General features: G+C 46.5%; 1 protein-coding gene across 2 annotated transcripts in view; it reads left to right on the top strand.

The window, feature by feature from the left end:
• Positions 1-15,410: 15,410 nt before the first annotated feature.
• The window catches only part of LOC135038279 (arf-GAP with SH3 domain, ANK repeat and PH domain-containing protein 3-like), a 141,510-nt gene continuing 136,270 nt past the window's right edge, over positions 15,411-20,650 (top strand). For both annotated transcript variants that reach the window (XM_063954637.1, XM_063954636.1), the window contains exons 1-5: positions 15,411-16,203; positions 17,261-17,333; positions 17,650-17,795; positions 20,282-20,356; positions 20,452-20,501. In XM_063954637.1, the coding sequence (XP_063810707.1) occupies positions 16,051-16,203; positions 17,261-17,333; positions 17,650-17,795; positions 20,282-20,356; positions 20,452-20,501 (497 nt within the window). In that variant the 5' untranslated portion in view covers positions 15,411-16,050. The remainder of the gene's footprint in view (positions 16,204-17,260; positions 17,334-17,649; positions 17,796-20,281; positions 20,357-20,451; positions 20,502-20,650) is intronic.

The following is a 20,650-nucleotide window of genomic DNA, read 5'->3' as shown; positions in this document are numbered from 1 at the left end:
ATCCTGTATGCCGAATCTGCGGCCCTCCAATAGATGAGCCTTTTGCAACCACCACAGAAGATATACCCTTGTCCTTGGCGACAGGGTTATTCGCAGGTGCATCTGAGGATGCGACCCTGACCATTTGTCCAACAGATCCCTTTGGAAAATTCTTGCATGGAATCTGCCGAATGGAATTGCTTCGTAAAAAGCCACCATTTTTCCCAGGACTCTTGTGCATTGATGTACAGACACCTTTCCTGGTTTTAGGAGGTTCCTGACAGGTCGGATAACTCCTTGGCTTTTTCCTCGGGAAGAAAAACCTTTTTCTGAACCGTGTCCAGAATCATCCCTAGGAACAGCAGACGTATCGTCGGAAAACAGCTGCGATTCTTGGAATATTTAGAATCCAGTCGTGCCGTCGAAGAACTACTTTAGATAGTGCTCTTCCGACCTCCAACTGTTCTCTGGAACTTGCCCTTTTTAGGTCGTGCAAGTAAGGGATAATTTAGATGCCTTTTTTCTTTGAAGAAACATCTTTTCGGCCATTACCTTGGTAAAAAGGCCCGGGGTGCCGTGGATAATTCAAACGGCATCGTCTGAAACTGATATTGACAGTTCTGTACCACGAACCAGAGGTACCCTTGATGAGAAGGACAAAATTTGGACATGGAGGTAATCCTTGATGTCCAGGGACACCATATAGTCCCCTTTTTTCCGGTTCGCTATCACTGCTCTGAGTGACTTTATCTCGATTTGAACCTTTTATGTAAGTGTTCAAAACATTTTAGATTTAGACTATGTGTCACCAAGCCGTCTGGCTTCAGTACCACAATATAGTGTGGAAAAATAATACCCTTTTCCTTGTCGTAGGAGGGGTACTTTGATTATCACCTGCTGGATATACAGCTTGTGAATTGTTTCCAATGCTGCCTCCCTGTCGGAGGGAGCCGTTGGTAAAGCAGACTTCAGGAAACTGCGAGGAGAAGATGTCTCGACTCTCCAATCTTTACCCCTGGGATAATACTCGTACGATCTAGGGGTCAACTTGCGAGTGATCCCACTGCGCCCTGAGACTCTTGAGACTACCCCCCCACCTTGAGTCCGCTTGCACGGCCCCAGCGTCATGCTGAGGACTTGGCAGACGCGGTGGAGGGCTTCTTTTCCTGGGAAAGGGCTGCCTGCTGCAGTCTACTTCCCTTACCTCTATGTCTGGGCAGATATGACTGGCCTTTTGCCTGCATGCCCTCATGGGAAAGGAAAGATTGAGGCTGAAAAGACGGTGTCTTTTTTAGCTGAGATGTAACTTGGGGTAAAAAAGGTTGGATTTCCCAGCTGTTGCTGTGGTCCCCAGGTCCGATGGACCGACCCCCAAATAACTCCTTCCCTTTATACAGCAATACTTCCATCTGCCGTATGGGATCTGTATCACCTGACCACTGTCGTGTCCCTGACATCTTCTGGGAGATATGGACAACGCACTTATCTTGATGCCAGAGAGCAAATATCCCTCTGTGCATCTCACATACATATATATAGAATGCATCCTATTAAATGCTCTACATGAATAAAATATTTTCAGTCAGGGAATCCGACCAAGCCAACCCAGCACTGCATCTCCAGGCTGATGGCGATCGCTGGTCGCAGTATAACCACCGTATGTGTGTATATACTTTTTAGGATATTTTTCCAGCTTCCTATCAGCTGGCTCCTTGAGGGCGGCCGTATCTGGAGACGGTAACGCCACTTGATAAGCGTGTGAGCGCCTTATCACCCTAAGGGGTGTTTCCCAACGTACCCTAATTTCTGGCGGGAAAGGGTATAACGCCAATATTTGCTATCGGGGTAACCCTACGCATCATCACACACTTCATTTTATTTTATCTGATTCAGGAAAAACTACAGGTAGTTTTTTCACTCCCACATAATACCCTTTCTTGTGGTACTTGTAGTATCAGAAACACGTAACACCTCCTTCATTGCCCTTAACGTGTGGCCCTAATGAGAAATACGTTTGTTTATTCACCGTCGACACTGTATTCAGTGTCCGTGTCTGTGTCTGTGTCGACCGACTGAGGTAAATGGGCGTTTTTAAAACCCCTGACGGTGTTTCTGAGACGCCTGGACCGGTCCTAATAGATTGTCGGCCGTCTCATGTCGTCAACCGACCTTGCAGCGTGTTGACATTCTCACGTAATTCTCTAAATAAGCCATCCATTCCGGTGTCGACTCCCTAGAGAGTGACATCACCATTACAGGCAATTTCTCCGCCTCCTCACCAACATCGTCCTCATACATGTCGATACACACGTACCGACACAGCACACACACCGGGAATGCTCTGACAGAGGACAGGACCCACTAGCCCTTTGGGGAGACAGAGGGAGAGTCTGCCAGCACACACCAAAAACGCTATAATTATATAGGGACAACCTTATATAAGTGTTTCTCCCTTATAGCATCTTTTATATATATACAATATCGCCAAAATCAGTGCCCCCCCTCTCTGTTTTAACCCTGTTTCTGTAGTGCAGTGCAGGGGAGAGCCTGGGAGCCTTCTCTCCAGCTTTTCTGTGAGAGAAAATGGCGCTGTGTGCTGAGGAGATAGGCCCCGCCCCTTTTTCGGCGGGCTCGTCTCCCGCTATTTTTGAAGTTAGGCAGGGGTTAAATATCTCCATATAGCCTCTGTGGGCTATATGTGAGGTATTTTTTGCCTCTAATAAGGTTTTTATTTGCCTCTCAGAGCGCCCCCCCCAGCGCTCTGCACCCTCAGTGACTGTTGTGTGAAGTGTGCTGAGAGGAAAATGGCGCACAGCTGCAGTGCTGTGCGCTACCTTTAGAAGACTGCAGGAGTCTTCAGCCGCCGATTCTGGACCTCTTCTGTCTTCAGCATCTGCAAGGGGGCCGGCGGCGCGGCTCCGGTGACCATCCAGGCTGTACCTGTGATCGTCCCTCTGGAGCTTGATGTCCAGTAGCCAAGAAGCCAATCCATCCTGCACGCAGGTGAGTTGACTCCTTCTCCCCTCAGTCCCTCGCTGCAGTGATCCTGTTGCCAGCAGGAATCACTGTAACATAAAAAACCTAGCTAAACTTTCTCTAAGCAGCTCTTTAGGAGAGCCACCTAGATTGCACCCTTCTCGGCCGGGCACAAAAATCTAACTGGAGTCTGGAGGAGGGTCATAGGGGGAGGAGCCAGTGCACACCACCTGATCTGGTAAAAGCTTTACTTTTTTGTGCCCTGTCTCCTGCGGAGCCGCTATTCCCCATGGTCCTTTCAGGAACCCCAGCATCCACTTAGGACGATAGAGAAATATGATTATTGCAATAAAAGATGTTTTGCATATCACAGAGGAACCCCCTGTCCCTGACACGAGGGTACACATGTATAAGGGAAAGAAACCTGAGGTAACCTTTACCCCCTCACATGAGTTGAACGAATTATGTGAAAAAGCTTGGGAATCTCCAGACAAAAAACTGCAGATTCCCAAAAGGATTCTTATGGCGTATCCTTTCCCGCCAACGGACAGGATAAGGTGGGAATCCTCCCCTAGGGTGGACAAAGCATTGACACGCTTATCCAAAAAGGTAGCGCTGCCATCCCAAGATACGGCTACCCTCAGGGATCCTGCTGACTGCAAGCAGGAGGTTACCTTGAAGTCCATTTACACACATTCTGGTACCTTACTCAGACCGGCGATTGCGTCGGCCTGGGTTTGTAGCGCTGTAGCAGCATGGACAGATACCTTATCAGCGGAAATTGAGACCCTAGATAAGGATACCATTTTATTGAACCTAGGGCATATAAAAGATGCTGTCTTATATATGAGAGATGCTCAAAGAGACATTAGTCTACTGGGTTCTAGAATCAACGCTATGTCGATTTCAGCTAGACGAGTCCTATGGACAGGTGATGCCGACTCAAAGAGGCATATGGAGGTTTTACCTTACAAGGGCAAGGAATTGTTTGAGGAAGGTCTCTCGGACCTGGTCTCCACAGCTACAGCTGGTAAATCAAATTTTTTGCCTTATATTCCCTCACAGCCTAAGAAAGCGCCACATTATCAAATGCAGTCCTTTCGATCACAAAGAAACAGGAAAGTACGAGGTGCGTCCTTTCTTGCCAGAGGTAAGGGCAGAGGAAAAAAGCTGCACAACACAGACCAGAAAAGAGTTTATCCTCCGATAGAAAAAGCTCAGGAACTCATGACTCTGGTCAGGAACCTATTGAAGCCAAAACAGGTGTCAGTGCATCACTGCACTCGAGTCCTGGGAAAGATGGTGTAATCATACGAAGACATTCCCTTCGGCAGGTTCCATGCGAGGACTTTCCAATGGGACCTACTGGACAAGTGGTCCGGGTCACATCTACAAATTCATCAGTTGATCACCCTGTCCCCCAGAGCCAGGGTATCTCTCCTGTGGTGGCTGCAGAGTGCTCACCTTCTAGAAGGCCGCAGGTTCGGCATTCAGGACTGGATCCTGGTGACCACGGACGCAAGACTCCGAGGTTGGGGAGCAGTCACACAGGGAAGAAACTTCCAAGGTCTTTGGTCAAGTCAAGAGACTTGTCTTCACATCAACATCCTGGAACTGAGGGCCATATACAACGCCCTACGTCAAGCCTTACTTCGCGACCAACCAGTTCTGATCCAGTCAGACAACATAAACCGCCAAGGCGGCACAAGGAGCAGAGTGGCAATGGCGGAAGCCGCCAGGATTCTTTGCTGGGCGGGAAATCATGTAAGCGCACTGTCAGCAGTGTTCATTCCGGGAGTGGACAACTGGGAAGCAGACTTCCTCAGCAGACACGACCTGCATCCAGGAGAGTGGGGACTTCGTCAGGAAGTCTTCGCACAGATTGCAAGTCAGTGGGGACTGCCCCAGATAGACATGATGGCATCCCGCCTCAACAAAAAGCTACAGAGGTATTGCGCCAGATCAAAAGACCCTCAGGCGGTAGCTGTAGACGCCCTAGTGACACCGTGGGTGTTCCAGTCGGACTATGTGTTTCCTCCTCTTCCTCTCATACCCAAGGTGTTGAGAATAATAAGAAAAAGTGGAGTGAGAACAATTCTCATTGTTCCAGATTGGCCACGAAGGACCTGGTATCCGGATCTGCTGGAAATGCTCACAGAAGATCCGTGGCCTCTTCCTCTATGATAGGACCTGTTGCAACAGGGGCCCTGTCTGTTCCAAGACTTACCGCGGCTGCGTTTGACGGCATGGCGGTTGAACGCAGGATCCTATCGGAAAAAGGCATTCCGGATGAGGTCATTCCTACGCTGATAAAGGCTAGGAAGGACGTGACAGCTAAACATTATCACCGCATATGGCGAAAATATGTTTCTTGGTGTGAGGCCAGGAATGCTCCTACGGAAGAATTCCATCTGGGCCGTTTCCTTCACTTCCTACAGACTGGAGTGAATTTGGGCCTAAAATTAGGCTCCATTAAGGTTCAGATTTCGGCCTTATCTATTTTCTTTCAAAAAGAATTGGCTTCTCTCCCAGAAGTACAGACTTTTGTGAAGGGAGTGCTGCATATTCAGCCTCCTTTTATACCTCCGGTGGCGCCTTGGGACCTTAACGTGGTGTTGAGTTTCCTTAAGTCACACTGGTTTGAACCACTTCAAATGGTGGAGTTAAAATATCTCACTTGGAAGGTGGTCATGTTATTAGCCTTGGCTTCGGCTAGGCAAGTGTCGGATTTGGCGGCTTTGTCTCATAAAAGCCCCTATCTGGTTTTCCATATGGATAGAGCGGAATTGCGGACCCGTCCTCAATTCTTGCCTAAGGTGGTGTCATCTTTTCATATGAACCGACCTATTGTGGTGCCTGTGGCTACGCGAGACTTGGAGGATTCCGAGTCCCTTGATGTAGTCAGGGCTTTGAAAATTTACGTGGCCAGAACGGCTAGAGTCAGAAAAACAGAAGCACTGTTTGTCCTATATGCGGCCAACAAGGTTGGCGCCCTTACTTCAAAGCAGACTATTGCTCGCTGGATCTGTAACACGATTCAGCAGGCGCATTCTACGGCTGGATTGCCGTTACCAAAATCTGTTAAGGCCCATTCCACTAGGAAGGTGAGCTCGTCTTGGGCGGCTGCACGAGGGGTCTCGGCACTACAACTATACCGAGCTGCTACTTGGTCGGGTTCAAACACCTTTGCAAAGTTCTATAAGTTTGATACCCTGGCTGAGGAGGACCTCCTGTTTGCTCAATCGGTGCAGCAGAGTCATCCGCACTCTCCCGCTTTGGTATGAACGTAAGAGAAAATAAGATTTTAATCCTACCGGTAAATCTTTTTCTCATAGTCCGTAGAGGATGCTGGGCGCCCGTCCCAAGTGTGGACTACTTCTGCAAGACTTGTATATAGTTTTGCTTACATAAGGGTTATGTTATAGTTTTCATCGGTCTTGGACTGATGCTATGTTGTTTTCATACTGTTAACTGGTTAGTATATCACAAGTTATACGGTGTGATTGGTGTGCCTGGTATGAATCTTGCCCTTGGATTAACAAAAATCCTTTCCTCGTACTATCCGTCTCCTCTGGGCACAGTTTATCTAACTGGGGTCTGGAGGAAGGGCATAGAGGGAGGAGCCAGTGCACACCCATACCTAAAGTCTTTCTTAAAGTGCCCATGTCTCCTGCGGAGCCCGTCTATCCCCATGGTCCTTACGGAGTCCCCAGCATCCTCTACGGACTACGAGAAAAAGATTTACTGGTAGGTTTAAAATCTTATTTTCTCTTACGTCCTAGAGGATGCTGGGGACTCCTTAAGGACCATGGGGATTATACCAAAGCGGGAGAGTGCGGATGACTCTGCTGCACCGATTGAGCAAACAGGAGGTCCTCCTCAGCCAGGGTATCAAACTTATAGAACTTTGCAAAGGTGTTTGAACCCGACCAAGTAGCAGCTTCGCCGTCACCTCCTTCCTAGCCCTTATCAGAGTTGGAATGACTTCTTCCGGAATGCCTTTCCCAGCTAGGATCCGGTGTTCAACCGCCATGCTGTCAAACGTAACCGCGGTAAGTCTTGGAACACGCAGGGCCCCTGTTGCAACAGGTCCTCTCTGAGAGGAAGAGGCCACGGATCTACTGTGAGCATATCCTGAAGATCTGAATACCAGGCCCTTCGAGGCCAATCGGGAACAATGAGTATCGGGGGTCATTCCGAGTTGTTCGCTCGTTGCCGATTTTCGCAACGGAGCGATTAATGCAAAAATGCGCATGCGCATGGTACGCAGTGCGCATGCGGTAAGTATTTTAGCACAAAACTTAGTAGATTTACTCACGTCCGAACGAAGAATTTCCATCGTTGAAGTGATCGGGGTGTGATTGACAGGTAGTGGGTGTTAAGACCTGGTATTAACAAACAATGGGGATTTGGTATCAGGTATTATAGTAGGGGAACCCATAGGAAACAGCGACCACAATATGGTCACATTCAATATCAGTTTCCATAAACAGCCCTATACTGGCTCAACTAGGACTCTAAACTTTAGCAAAGCAAATTTTGAAAAGATGAGGGTATTTTTCAGGGATATTGAATGGGAAGGTTTGTTTTTAGGAAAAAATACTACGGAGAAATGGGAGGTACTAAAATTCCTGCTAGCTAAAAATACACTCAAATTTATTCCTATGAGTAGCAAAAAAAGGAATAAAAATCATAAACCGATGTGGCTTAACAAAAAGATTAAGGAACTTATGGGCAAGAAAAGGCGAGCATTTAAAAAATACAAATCTGACGGGGAAGCAGAGTCATTTCAGCACTATAAGGAATGTAACAAAATTTGCAAAAAGGAAATAAGAGCGGCTAAAGTAGAAACTGAAAAACTAGTAGCAAAGGAAAGCAAAGCGAATCCCAAAAAAATATTTAAATACATTAATAGCAAGAGATTAAAGAAGGAGAGCATAGGCCCTTTAAAAGACAAGTTGGGAGTGCCTATATTCAAAAAGGGAAGTAAAGCTGAACCAGGTAATTATAGACCAGTTAGTCTTACATCTATAGTGGGGAAAGTATTGGAAGGTATTCTAAGAGATAGTATTCAGAAGTTCCTTGAAGTCAATAAGGTCATTAAAAGGAATCAACATGGGTTTATCAAGGACAGATTCTGTCAAACCAACTTACTTGGCTTTTATGAAACAGTAAGCGCAAACCTAGATCAGGGTAAAGACGTGGATGTAATCTTTTTAGACTTTGCCAAAGCGTTCAATACTGTACCACACATGAGACTTAGCTACAAGCTACAAGAATCAGGGCTAAGAAGCACAATATGCACTTGAGTCAAAAACTGGTTAGATAATAGGGAGCAGCGCATTGTGGTTAATGGATCTTTTTCAACTTGGACTGAAGTGCTAAGTGGTGTGCCGCAAGGCTCAGTATTAGGACCGCTATTGTTCAATATTTTCATTAACGACCTAACAGAAGGTCTAGAGAGCATGGTGTCAATTTTTGCAGATGATACCAAATTGTGTAAGGCTATAAATACAGAGGAGGATGCCGAGTCTCTTCAGAACGACTTAGTTAAATTAGAAGCATGGGCAGCCAAATGGAGAATACGCTTCAACACAGACAAGTGTAAGGTAATGCACTGTGGTAACAAGAACAAAAATTACACCTACCTACTAAATGGGGTAAAATTAGGGGATTCTGTACTGGAAAAGGACTTAGGTGTCCTCATAGATAGCAAGCTAAGCAGTAGTACCCAAAGTAGGACTGCAGCAAAGAAGGCTAATATGATATTAGCATGCATAAAACGGGGTATTGATGCTAGGGACGAGAGTATTATACTCCCGTTATATAAATCACTAGTGAGGCCACACCTTGAATACTGTGTACAATTCTGGGCACCGTACTACAAAAAGGATATCCTGGAGCTTGAAAAGGTACAGAGGAGGGCGACCAAACTAATTAAGGGCATGGAGACGATGGAATACAAGGAAAGGCTTGAAAGACTAGGCATGTTTACATTGGAAAAGCGGAGACTAAGAGTGGATATGATCAACATCTACAAATATATAAGGGGACAATACACAGAGCTTGCGCGGGACCTGTTTTTGGTTAGATCAACACAGAGGACTCGTGGACACTCGCTCAGGTTAGAGGAGAAGAGATTCCGCACAATACGGCGTAAAGGCTTTTTCACGGTAAGGACAATACGTGTTTGGAATTCCCTGCCCGAGGGAGTTGTAATGGCGGAATCTGTCAACACCTTTAAGAATGGGTTAGATAAATTCCTAATGGATAAGGATATCCAGGGGTATGGTGCATAGTCATGCATTATAGTTACTATAAATAGGGATAAAATGCAACGGCTGACAGCAGCATCAGTCAGAAATTTTAGTCAAATCATCATGCATAGGAGACCACAAATAGGTTGAACTCGATGGACAATTGTCTTTTTTCAACCTCAGATACTATGTTACTATGTTTCTGGGCGGAAACTGACCGTTTTCTGGGAGTGTGCGGAAAAACGCAGGCGTGCCAGGAAAAAACGCGGGAGTGTCTGGAGAAACGGTGGAGTGGCTGGCCGAACGCAGGGCGTGTTTGTGACGTCAAACCAGGAACAAAATGGCCTGAGCTGATCGCAATCTGTGAGGTCTGGAGCTACTCAGAAACTGCTAAGAATTTTTTATTCGCAATTCTGCTAATCTTTCGTTCGCTATTCTGCTAAGCTAAGATACACTCCCAGAGGGCGGCGGCCTAGCGTGTGCAATGCTGCTAAAATCTGCTAGCGAGCGAACAACTCCGAATGACCTCCATTGTCCGCACTCTTTTTCGTCTTATGATTCTCAATATCTTTGATATGAGTGGAAGAGGAGGAAACACATAGACCGACCGAAACACCCACGGTGTCACTAGGGCGTCCACCGCTACTGCCTGAGGGTCCCTTGACCTGGCACAATACCTCCGAAGCTTCTTGTTGAGGCGTGACGCCATCATGTCTATTTGAGGAAGTCCCCAACGACTTGTTATCTCTGCAAAAACTTCTTGATGAAGTCCCCACTCTCCTGGATGGAGATCGTGTCTGCTGAGGAAGTCTGCTTCCCAGTTGTCCACTCCCGGAATGAAGACTGCTGTCAAAGCGCTTACATGATTTTCCGCCCAGCGAAGAATCCTGGTGGCTTCCGCCATTGCCACCCTGCTCCTTGTTCCGCCTTGTCAGTTTATATGAGCCACGGCTGTGACGTTGTCTGACTAAATCAGAACCGGTAGGCCGCGAAGAAGATTCTCCGCTTGACGCAGGCCATTGTATATGGCCCTCAATTCCAGTACGTTGATGTGTAGACAAGCCTCCTGGCTTGACCATAGTCCCTGAAAATTTTTTTCTAGCGTGACTGCTCCCATCCTCGGAGGCTCGTGTCCGTGGTCACCAGAACCCAGTCCTGAATGCCGAACCTGCGACCCTCTAGAAGGTGAGCACTCTGCAGCCACGACAGGAAAGACATCCTGGCCCTTGGGGACAGGCTGATTTTCTGATGAATGTGAAGATGGGACCCGGACCATTTGTCCAGAAGATCCCACTGAAAAGTCCTCGCATGAAACCTGCCGAAGGGGATGGCCTCGTAGGACGCCACCATTTTCCCCAGCACTCGAGTGCATTGATGAACTGACACCCTTTTCGGTTTCAACACGTCTCTGACCATGTTCTGGAGTTCCTGGGCTATTTCCATTGGGAGAAAAACCCTCTTTTGTTCTGTGTCCAGAATCATGCCCAAGAAAGATAGCCGAGTCGTTGGAAGCAACTGTGACTTCGGCAGATTGAAAATCCAGCCATGTTGCTGCAGCACTCTCAGGGAGAGCGACACACTTTTCAGCAACTGTTCTCTTGATCTCGCTTTTATCAGGAGATTGTCTAAGTACGGGATAATTGTGACTCCCTGCCGGCGCAGGAGCACCATCATTTCCGCCATTACCTTGGTGAAAATCCTCGGGGCCGTGGAAAGCCGAAACGGCAACCTCTGAAACTGGTAATGACATTCCTGTACAGCGAATCTCAGGTACGCCTGATGAAGGGGATATATGGGGACATGAAGGTATGCAGCCTTTATGTCAAGTGACACCATAAAATCCCCCCCTTTCAGGCTGGAGATAACTGCCCGGAGCGATTCCATCTTGAATTTGAACTTTTTCAAGTACAGGTTTAGGGATTTTAAATTTAAAATGGGTCTGACCGAGCCATCCGGTTTCGGGACCACAAACAGGGTTGAATAGTACCCATGCCCCTGTTGAAGTAGGGGAACGTTGACAACCACTTGTTGTTGACACAGTTTTTGAATAGCAGTTAAAACTATCTCCCTTTCTGGGGAAGAAGCTAGTAAGGCCGATTTGAAAAACCGGCGAGGAGGCACGTCTTCGAATTCCAGTTTGGAACCTTGGGACACAATTTCTATTGCCCAAGGATCCACCTGTGACCGAACCTAGACGTGGCTGAAGAGTCGAAGACGTGCCCCCACTGACGCAGACTCCCTCAGTGGAGCGCCAGCGTCATGCGGTGGATTTAGTAGAAGCCGGGGAGGACTTCTGCTCCTGGGAACTAGCCGTAGCAGGTTGCTTTTTCCCTTTTCCCTTACCTCTGGCGAGGAAGGAAGAGCCCCGACCTCTTCTGGACTTATGCAACCGAAAGGACTGCATCTGATATTGCGGCGTTTTCTTTTGCTGTGGGGAAACATAAGGTAAAAAAGTAGATTTGCCCGCGGTAGCTGTGGAAACCAGGTCTGCGAGACCTTCCCCAAATAAATCCTCACCTTTGTAAGGCAAAACTTCCATATGCTTCTTTGAGTCGGCATCACCCGACCATTGGCGGGTCCACAGGGCTCGCCTAGCAGAAATCGCCATGGCGTTGGCTCTCGAACCTAGCAGACCAACGTCTCTTTGAGCGTCTCTTATATATAAGACTGCGTCTTTAATGTGACCTAAGGTCAATAAAATGGTATCCCTATCCAGGGTATCAATGTCAGCTGACAAGGTATCCGTCCAAGCCGCAACAGCGCTACAAACCCAAGCCGACGCTATTGCCGACGCTATTGAGCAAGGCCCCTGTATGTGTATAAATTGATTTTAAGGTAGTTTCCTGTCTGCGATCAGCAGGATCCTTGAGGGCGGCCGTGTCTGGAGACGGCAGCGCCACCTTTTTGGACAAGCGCGTTAACGCCTTGTCCACCCTGGGTGAGGATTCCTACCGTAATCTGTCCTGCGCAGGGAAAGGATACACCATAAGAATTCTTTTGGGAATCTGCAGTTTCTTGTCTGGAGTTTCCCAAGCCTTTTCAAATAACGCGTTTAGCTCATGAGATGGGGGAAAGGTTACCTCAGGTTTCTTTTCCTTAAACATGTGTACCCTCTTGTCAGGGGTCATCAGTGATATGTAAAACATCCTTTATTGCAATAATCATATAATGAATACTTTTGGCCACCCTTGGGTGTAACCTCGCATCATCGTAGTCGACACTGGAATCAGAATCTGTGTCGGTATCAGTGTCTACTACTTGGGACAGGGGACGTTTCTGAGACCCTGAAGGGCCCTGCGACACAGCCAAAGCCATGGATTGACTCCTTGGGGGTAATTCCAAGTTGATCGCAGCAGGATTTTTGTTAGCAATTGGGCAAAACCATGGCCCTCATTCCGAGTTGTTCGCTCGCAAGCTGCTTTTAGCAGCATTGCACACGCTAAGCCGCCGCCTACTGGGAGTGAATCTTAGCTTATCAAAATTACGAACGAAAGATTTGCAATATTGCGAAAAGACTTCTCTGTGCAGTTTCTGAGTAGCTCGAGAATTACTCTTCCAGTGCGATCAGTTCAGTGCTTGTCGTTCCTGGTTTGACGTCACAAACACACCCAGCGTTCGTCCAGACACTCCCCCGTTTCTCCAGCCACTCCCGCGTTTTTCCCAGAAACGGTAGCGTTTTTTCACACACTCCCATAAAACGGCCAGTTTCCGCCCAGAAACACCCACTTCCTGTCAATCACACTCCGATCTCCAGTACGAAGAAAAAAACCTTGTAATGCCGTGAGTAAAATACCAATCTTCATAGCAAATTTACTTGGCGCAGTCGCAGTGCGAACATTGCGCATGCGCAATAAGCGGAAAATCGCTGCGATGCAAAGAAAATTACCGAGCGAACAACTCGGAATGACCCCCCATGTGCACTGCAGGGGAGGCAGATATAACATGTGCAGAGTGAGTTAGATTTGGGTGGGGTGTGTTCAATCTGCAATCTAATTTGCAGTGTAAAAATAAAGCAGCCAGTATTTACCCTGCACAGAAATAAAATAACCCACCCAAATCTAACTCTTTCTGCACATGTTATATCTGCCTCCCCTGCAATGCACATGGGTGGTCATTCCGAGTTGTTCGCTTGCAAGCTGCTTTTAGCAGCTTTGCACACGCTAAGCCGCCGCCTACTGGGAGTGAATCTTTGCTTATCAAAATTGCGAACGAAAGATTCGCAATATTGCGAAAAAACTTCTCTGTGCAGTTTCTGAGTAGCTCGAGACTTACTCTTCCAGTGCGATCAGTTCAGGGCTTGTCGTTCCTGGTTTGACGTCACAAACACACCCAGCGTTCGCCCAGACACTCCTCCGTTTCTCCAACCACTCCCGCGTTTTTCCCAGAAACGGTAGCGTTTTTTCAAACACTCCCATAAAACGGCCAGTTTCCGCCCAGAAACACCCACTTCCTGTCAATCACATTATGATCACCAGAACGAAGAAAAAACCTCGTAATGCCGTGAGTAAAATTCCTAACTGCATAGCAAATTTACTTGGCGCAGTCGCAGTGCGAACATTGCGCATGCGCAATTATCGGAAAAACGCTGCGATCCGAAGAAAATTACCAAGCGAACAACTCGGAATGACCACCATGGTTTTGCCCAATTGCTATCAAAAATCCTGCTGCGATCAACTTGGAATTACCCCCCTTGTTCCATCCCTGGACTCTGCTTTGTCCAACCTCTGATGTAATAAAGACACATTTGCATTTAAAACATTCAGCAAATCCATCCAATCATGTGTCGGCGTTGCCGATGGAGACACCACAATCATCTGCTCCACCTCCTCCTTAGATAAGCCTTCCGCTTCAGACATGCCGACACACGCGTACCGACACCCCCACACACTCAGGGATATATCTATATGGAGACAGTTCCCCAATAAGGCCCTTTGGAGAGACAGAGAGAGAGAGTATGCAAGCACACACCCAGCGCCAACTGACACTGGAAACAAGATTCCCAGATTTCCCAGATAAACAGCGCTTTTACATAAATATATGTATATCTATACTCTCACTGCGCCTTACAAGTGCCCCCCCCCCTCTTTTTTGCCCTGTGTCACCGTGTTCAGCAGGGGAGAGTCCGGGGAGCCAGCTTCTCTGCAGTGTGCTGTGGAGAAAATGGCGCTGGTTAGTGCTGTGGGATCAAGCTCCGCCCCCTCAGAGGCGGGCTTCGGTCCCGCTCAATTTTTCAATACTGGCGGGGGATTTTAATATATATTGCCTCCGCAGCCTATATATGCCTGTTAGCCAGTCCAAGGTGTTTATTACTGCTGCCCAGGGCGCCACCCCTGCGCCCTGCACCCATCAGTGCCTGCAGTGTGTGTTGTGTGTGGGAGCAATGGCGCGCAGCGTTACCACTGCGCGTTACCTCAGAGAAGATCTGAAGTCTTCTGCCGCCTGTGAAGTCTTCTTTCTTCTTATACTCACCCAGCTTCTATCTTCCGGCTCTGTGAGAAGGACGGCGGCGCGGCTCCGGGACGAATGGCGAGGGTGAGACCTGCGTTCCGACCCTCTGGAGCTAATGATGCAGTAGCCTAAGAAGCAGAGCCTATCATTTAAGTATGTCTGCTTCTCTCCCCTCAGTCCCACGATGCAGGGAGCCTGTTGCCAGCAGTGCTCCCTGAAAATAAAAAACCTAACAAAATTCTTTTTCAGAGAAACTCAGGAGAGCTCCCCTGTAATGCACCCAGTCTCCTCTGGGCACAGGATCTAACTGAGGTCTGGAGGAGGGGCATAGAGGGAGGAGCCAGTGCACACCCATTCTAAAGTTCTTTATAGTGCCCATGTCTCCTGCGGAGCCCATCTATACCCCATGGTCCTTACGGAGTCCCCAGCATCCTCTAGGACGTAAGAGAAAGTACTATAATGGCTTTTTATCCTTACAACTTCCCAGAAGGACTAGAGGCACAGCGCTGCGTACATAACATATTTAGAAAACGACTAACAAAAGATGTAATAATATATTGTTTCCCTTGGATGTCCTATTCTGCAGATGCACTGAGAACTGCCTGCCCCAATGCTATCTCGACCTATATATGTGTCACTATGTCACCTTGCAGGGGTAAACAGCACACACATATTTCTGCAGGAGAGATTTATAGAAAACATGCTCAGACTCTGCTCTCTAGTCTCGTACACCGACAGGTCATGTGACTGGGATAGGCTGGGGGGAGGGAGAAGGAGGAGATTCCCCCCCTCTCTGCTCCTGGATAGTGATTGAATCTGGAAATCAGTCAGATGGGTGTGCAGCTAATCCAGATTCAGGGAGAAGTTTTCTAAGTAATCAGGTTCAAAAAGAAGCCGTAACGGAGATCCAGAAAAGAAGAATTAAATCTGTAACAACAGATTTACAACGTGGCGTTATTTATTCATTGTGCACCGATCTAATGCAAACTTTCAGAGATTTTCAAGTTATCACAATATAAAGTATATAGACCGGAATTATAGCAACAAATGATCTATTGCATCAGGGATTTAATGGGAAAGAACAGAAAGAAGCTGCATTCTTAGTTTTTTTTTGTCCTGGAGGTAATCACAGAGAATGAAATCAACATGCCCAAATCTGGATCTGGACTTTTGATATTGCTGCGTAAATAGGAGTCATGTAAACTGAAGATGAATGAAAGATTAATTTGATGGTCTGTTCCAGGACTTGCACAGTCCCCTCGGATCAACAGAAATCCACAGAAACTGTTTCTCATCTAGCTCTTACCACCAGACTACAGTTGTTCTTAGAGAAAAAGGAATTCACCAATGTTTGATATTTCACAAACAATTACAATCTTTTGTTAAAGTGATGAAGAAGGAACTTGGGTCTGGTAGCATCATGCCAGATTCAACACCACTGTCCCTCTATCAGGGAGTCATTTCGGAGCACTTACAGGGACCCCTATCCAACTTTGTCACCAGAGTACAGAAGTGCAAACAAGGAGTGAGTGTCCTGGAAGAAGTAAGTGCATTGTGGAAAGAAATATAAATGCTTTGTGTTTCACTATCTACGTGAGTGTCTCATGCTAACTGTACACTATGGATTTCACCTTTTATGTTTTTTCAGCGACAGTGTATTTACAGAGCTTCTAATGGATATTAGAAAATATAAATTTTTATTTATATTTAGTAGGTGATATGATTCCTACCACTAGTTTTTGTTATACACTGCTATATTTATACTATTTAGTTTGTTTAGATTCTGATGGCCATATTTTTGTGTCATTATGTCACACCTTGTGGGAAAGAGGGTGTGTGTTTGGTTAGAGGTGAGGGGGAGGAGTAAGAAATGCAGGTAAGATGCTTGATATGAAAGAGGGGATTTTATTTCCGCATTCCAGTATTGTACATCTCTCTCATTCCCAGAAACCCCAACCTCCTGTGCCAAAAATATTAACAAGTTTAAATTTGATCTGCCACTGAGGCAGGTCTAGCTCATCTGGTCACAAGCTTTTGTGACTATGAGTGGGAGGGGGGGAGTTGTACTTAGTGTTGGAGAGTGGTAAGGTGGTGAGAGATAAAGTACCAGCCAATCAGCTCTTAACGGCCATGTTACAGGCAGTGTTTGAAAATGACAGGGGCTGATTGGTCCTTTATCTCAGTACATGTGCCCCTATATTATCAGTTACTTATATAGCACTAGCATGGTGCTTTGCAGTTGGGAACAAACAGTGATAGACATATAAATGGGTAATAGCAGACAAATAGGCAATTATTAGAAATGAAACCTGCAATTGGTCTGTGCACCACTATTTTCCCATGCATGGCCAGTTTACTCATTTTATAATAGCATGGGGCAGGTTTTGCAGACTGGCCAAATGTTAAGTCTCATTGGTGTTCTGACTTTCAGTTTCAAATTGATACCTTATGAGATTATTATTCCCCTATTGTACGTTGGCTTCATTTCAGTTTCTTACCCTGTTCTGCATTGATATATATTTTTTTCTCTTCATTAAACATTTTATTTTATTACCCCCCCATCTTAATATAATTTTCCTATGTTTCATTTGTCTTCCTAGAGTTTAGATACTGACCTACAGGTTCTCGGCAGGATCCGGAAGAGTTTACGATCCATCTATGCATCAGGTGTCTGTGAGTATATGAGAAACAAACATATGGGTACTCATAAGAAAGGGGTAAGAAGCGATGCAGCATTTGATGTGCCTTTGTCACATTGATCATTTTGATCTACAAGGACCACTAGTAATGCAAATCTTTAGACTATTATTATTTTAGCACAACCAAATGTATTGAAGGTAAACCTTAATTTTGACCTATGGCTGGTATTTGGGGCTTATGAAATGTATTGCAATACTGCAGTAAGAGGTTTTAGCTAGTATGTGTATTGTTTGGCTGGTAACTCTCTTGAAGTAAATCTGAAACTTATGTCATCTTTTACCTCACCCAGCTTTTGTGGATGCTCAAGAGAGTTATGTGGAAGCTCTGCAGTCTCTAGGCTCTAACCAGCTCTCTTCCAACAACCATGAACTGACCACTGGTTTCCTGAACTTGTCTGTCCTCTCAAGGGAGTTGGGTGCACTCTTTAGCAACATGGTGAGTGTGTGTATGTTTTGGCACTCTGACACAACTCCCATTAACTCTCAATCTATACATTTCTTTCCTAAAGTTTTCCCTTTGCTCTCCACCCCTTTGGCTCGCTGACGGTATGTAACCACTGCTCTGACAGCATATTTTCCTCGTCATATGGCTTCAATTAAAGAGAAACATTCAGTGACCTTGTTGGCGTGTGTGGATAGATGTTACTGGACGAGAGTGAAAGTGTTGCAAGAATGCATAAAAATGAAAATGTTACAAGAATGCACAAATAGGAAAGTGTTACAAATTAAATAATAAACATAGCAGGAAAAGTGCATTAAACCATGCAGAGAAGTTAGAACCCATACTAGAGAGACTTACAGAAGAGGGCAGTGGATCTTAGCAGAAATCTTGTACTTTGGTAACGGAGGGAAAGCTCCAGCCTTCGCCAGACATGTAGTTGTCATTATAATGCACATCATTCCACCAGCAAGTTCAAACTCAAAGCGCAAGACGTGGGACAGCTTTGTTGTTCAGCTGTCTGGCCCAAGGGAAACATGTATCAGAAGCTTACTGCTAATAGTGCAAGCAGGCACAGTGTACAGTAGCTTCAGAATGATGATTGGAAGGTAAGTGCAGGTGCAGTCAGTGGCGTAACTAGAAATTTTTCTCCCCCAAACCAAAACATTCTCTGGCACCTACCCCCCCCCCCCCCTCATATATGCCACTAGAAAAGTGATAAATCTGCGCATGCCACAAAAAATGGGTGTGGCCTTGCTGAAAGGGGCGTGGCATTGCAGGAAAATACTACCTTATACCCCAGTTTTGCAACCTAGACGCCAAGATGTTGGCCACCACGGAAAAAAAATATTCCTGATTCATACCCCTTTCATTATTGGTAATTTTTTCTCCTTATAATAATTCCCAGTATACATTATGCCAAATACTGCAATGGCCCTTAGACATTATGCCACACACCATAATTCCTATTACACAATATGCCACACACCGTAATGCCCCTGACACATTATGCCGCCACACACTGTAATACCTGTGACACATTATGCCACGCATCGCAATTCCCGTTATAAATTATGCTACACACTGCAATGCCCCTGAGATATTATACCACGTACCACAATGCCCATGATATAGTGTACCACACACCGTAATGCCTGTAACACATGACACATTATGACACACACCGCAATGTCCGTGATACATTATGCCACACACCGCAATGCTCATTACACATTAAGCCCTACAGTAATTACTTTTAAATTACCTGCTCATTGCCAGGGGTTTCATGCTCTTGGTTCCATGCATGGTGTCAGCGGTTTTCATGCTCAGGGTGTCATGCCCGTTGCCAGGGGTTTCATGCACTGGGTGTCAAGCTCATTGCCAGGGGGTAATATTCATTGCCAGGGGTTTTCATGCACTGGGTGTCATTCTCATTGCTAGGGGGTAATGCTTGTTGCCAGGGATTTCATGAGCTGGGTGTCGTGTTTGTTACCAGGGGGTAATGCTTGTTGCTAGGGGTGTGCCCACAGTGCCAGATAAAAATATTCCCCCATAGTGCCAGAAACACATATGCCCCCCCAGTGCCAAATTCACATATACCCCCAGTGCCAGATATTCCCCCACAGTGCCAGATAAAAATATGCCCCCATAGTGCCAGAAAGACATATGCCCCCCCTGTGCCAGATACACATATGCCCCCAGTGTCACATATGCCCCCCCAGTGCCAACTACACACGCTCCCCCCGCTCACCGCTGCTGTGTTAATTTAGTGCAGAATAGTGCTGCGTGTGAGGCTGGGAAGGAGGGCACAGCGCACGCCTCTCCTGTGTCCGTCCTGTGTCTCCGACGGCGGCGTTGCTGTCAAATGAAGCGCCGGTTCGTGAGCCAATCGGAGCTCGCGGACCGGCAGCTGCGGCTCCTGATTGGCTGCCGGTCCGCCAGCTCTGATTGGCTTACGAACCGGCAATTCATTTGCCAGACACACTGCTGCCAGAGATACAGGAGAGGCGCACGCTGCGCCCTCCTTCCTGGCCTCACACGTAGCACTATTTTACACTAAATTAGTGGCTGCGCCTCCGCAGCCCTGCGGCTCCAAGCCTCCACAGTGGCTGCGGGGGTGGTAGTTACGCCACTGTGTGCAATTAACAAGCTATAGGGCCCATTTATCAATGAGTGTTTTTTATTATTTAACAGTTTATTATAAAGCGCAGCATATTCCGTTGCGCTTTACAATTAGAACAACCGTAATAGAACTAAACTGGGTAAAAACAGACAGACCTCGAGGTAGGATTGCCCTGCTAGCAAGCTTACAGTCTAGCTATTTAAAACCTGTTGCATTTGATAAATGGTGCTTCAACCTATCAGCTCTTAACTGTCATGTGCTTGAAAAATTACACTTCGGAGCTTATTGGCTGAGGCACTGTTTATCATATGCAATGACTTCAGAGTTCTCTTTTACCTCTGGTATTTTTGTTTTCTTCTAGATACATAACCTTAATAGCATCCTCTCTTTTCCTCTGGAGACATTACTACGTGGGGACATAAAAGATGGGCGGTTGGTGAGTTTGAGCCTTTTGCTTTTCCATTTTTTAATCTGTCCAGTTGTAGTTGACTATCCCCTAACTGCCTAACACTTGTTTGTATGTCTGTGCAGGAACTGAGGAAACAGGCAGACAGGAGCTGGAAGGAATGTGAGATAAGAGTGTAAGATTGCTGGTTGTGTAATGGGAGCATTGCCTGGTGGGTGGAAGCAGGAAAATACTAATTTGTAGGGTAGATGTGGTGCAGCTGGGCAATGCTATATTAATTAAGACCCAAATGCTGCAACGGCAGCGATCGCAGCCTGAAGCCCT

Source organism: Pseudophryne corroboree, chromosome 2, assembly GCF_028390025.1.
Source record: "Pseudophryne corroboree isolate aPseCor3 chromosome 2, aPseCor3.hap2, whole genome shotgun sequence".
NCBI lineage: Eukaryota > Metazoa > Chordata > Amphibia > Anura > Myobatrachidae > Pseudophryne > Pseudophryne corroboree.
Note: the sequence above shows the minus strand (reverse complement) of the source record. Positions and strands in the feature narration are given on the sequence as shown.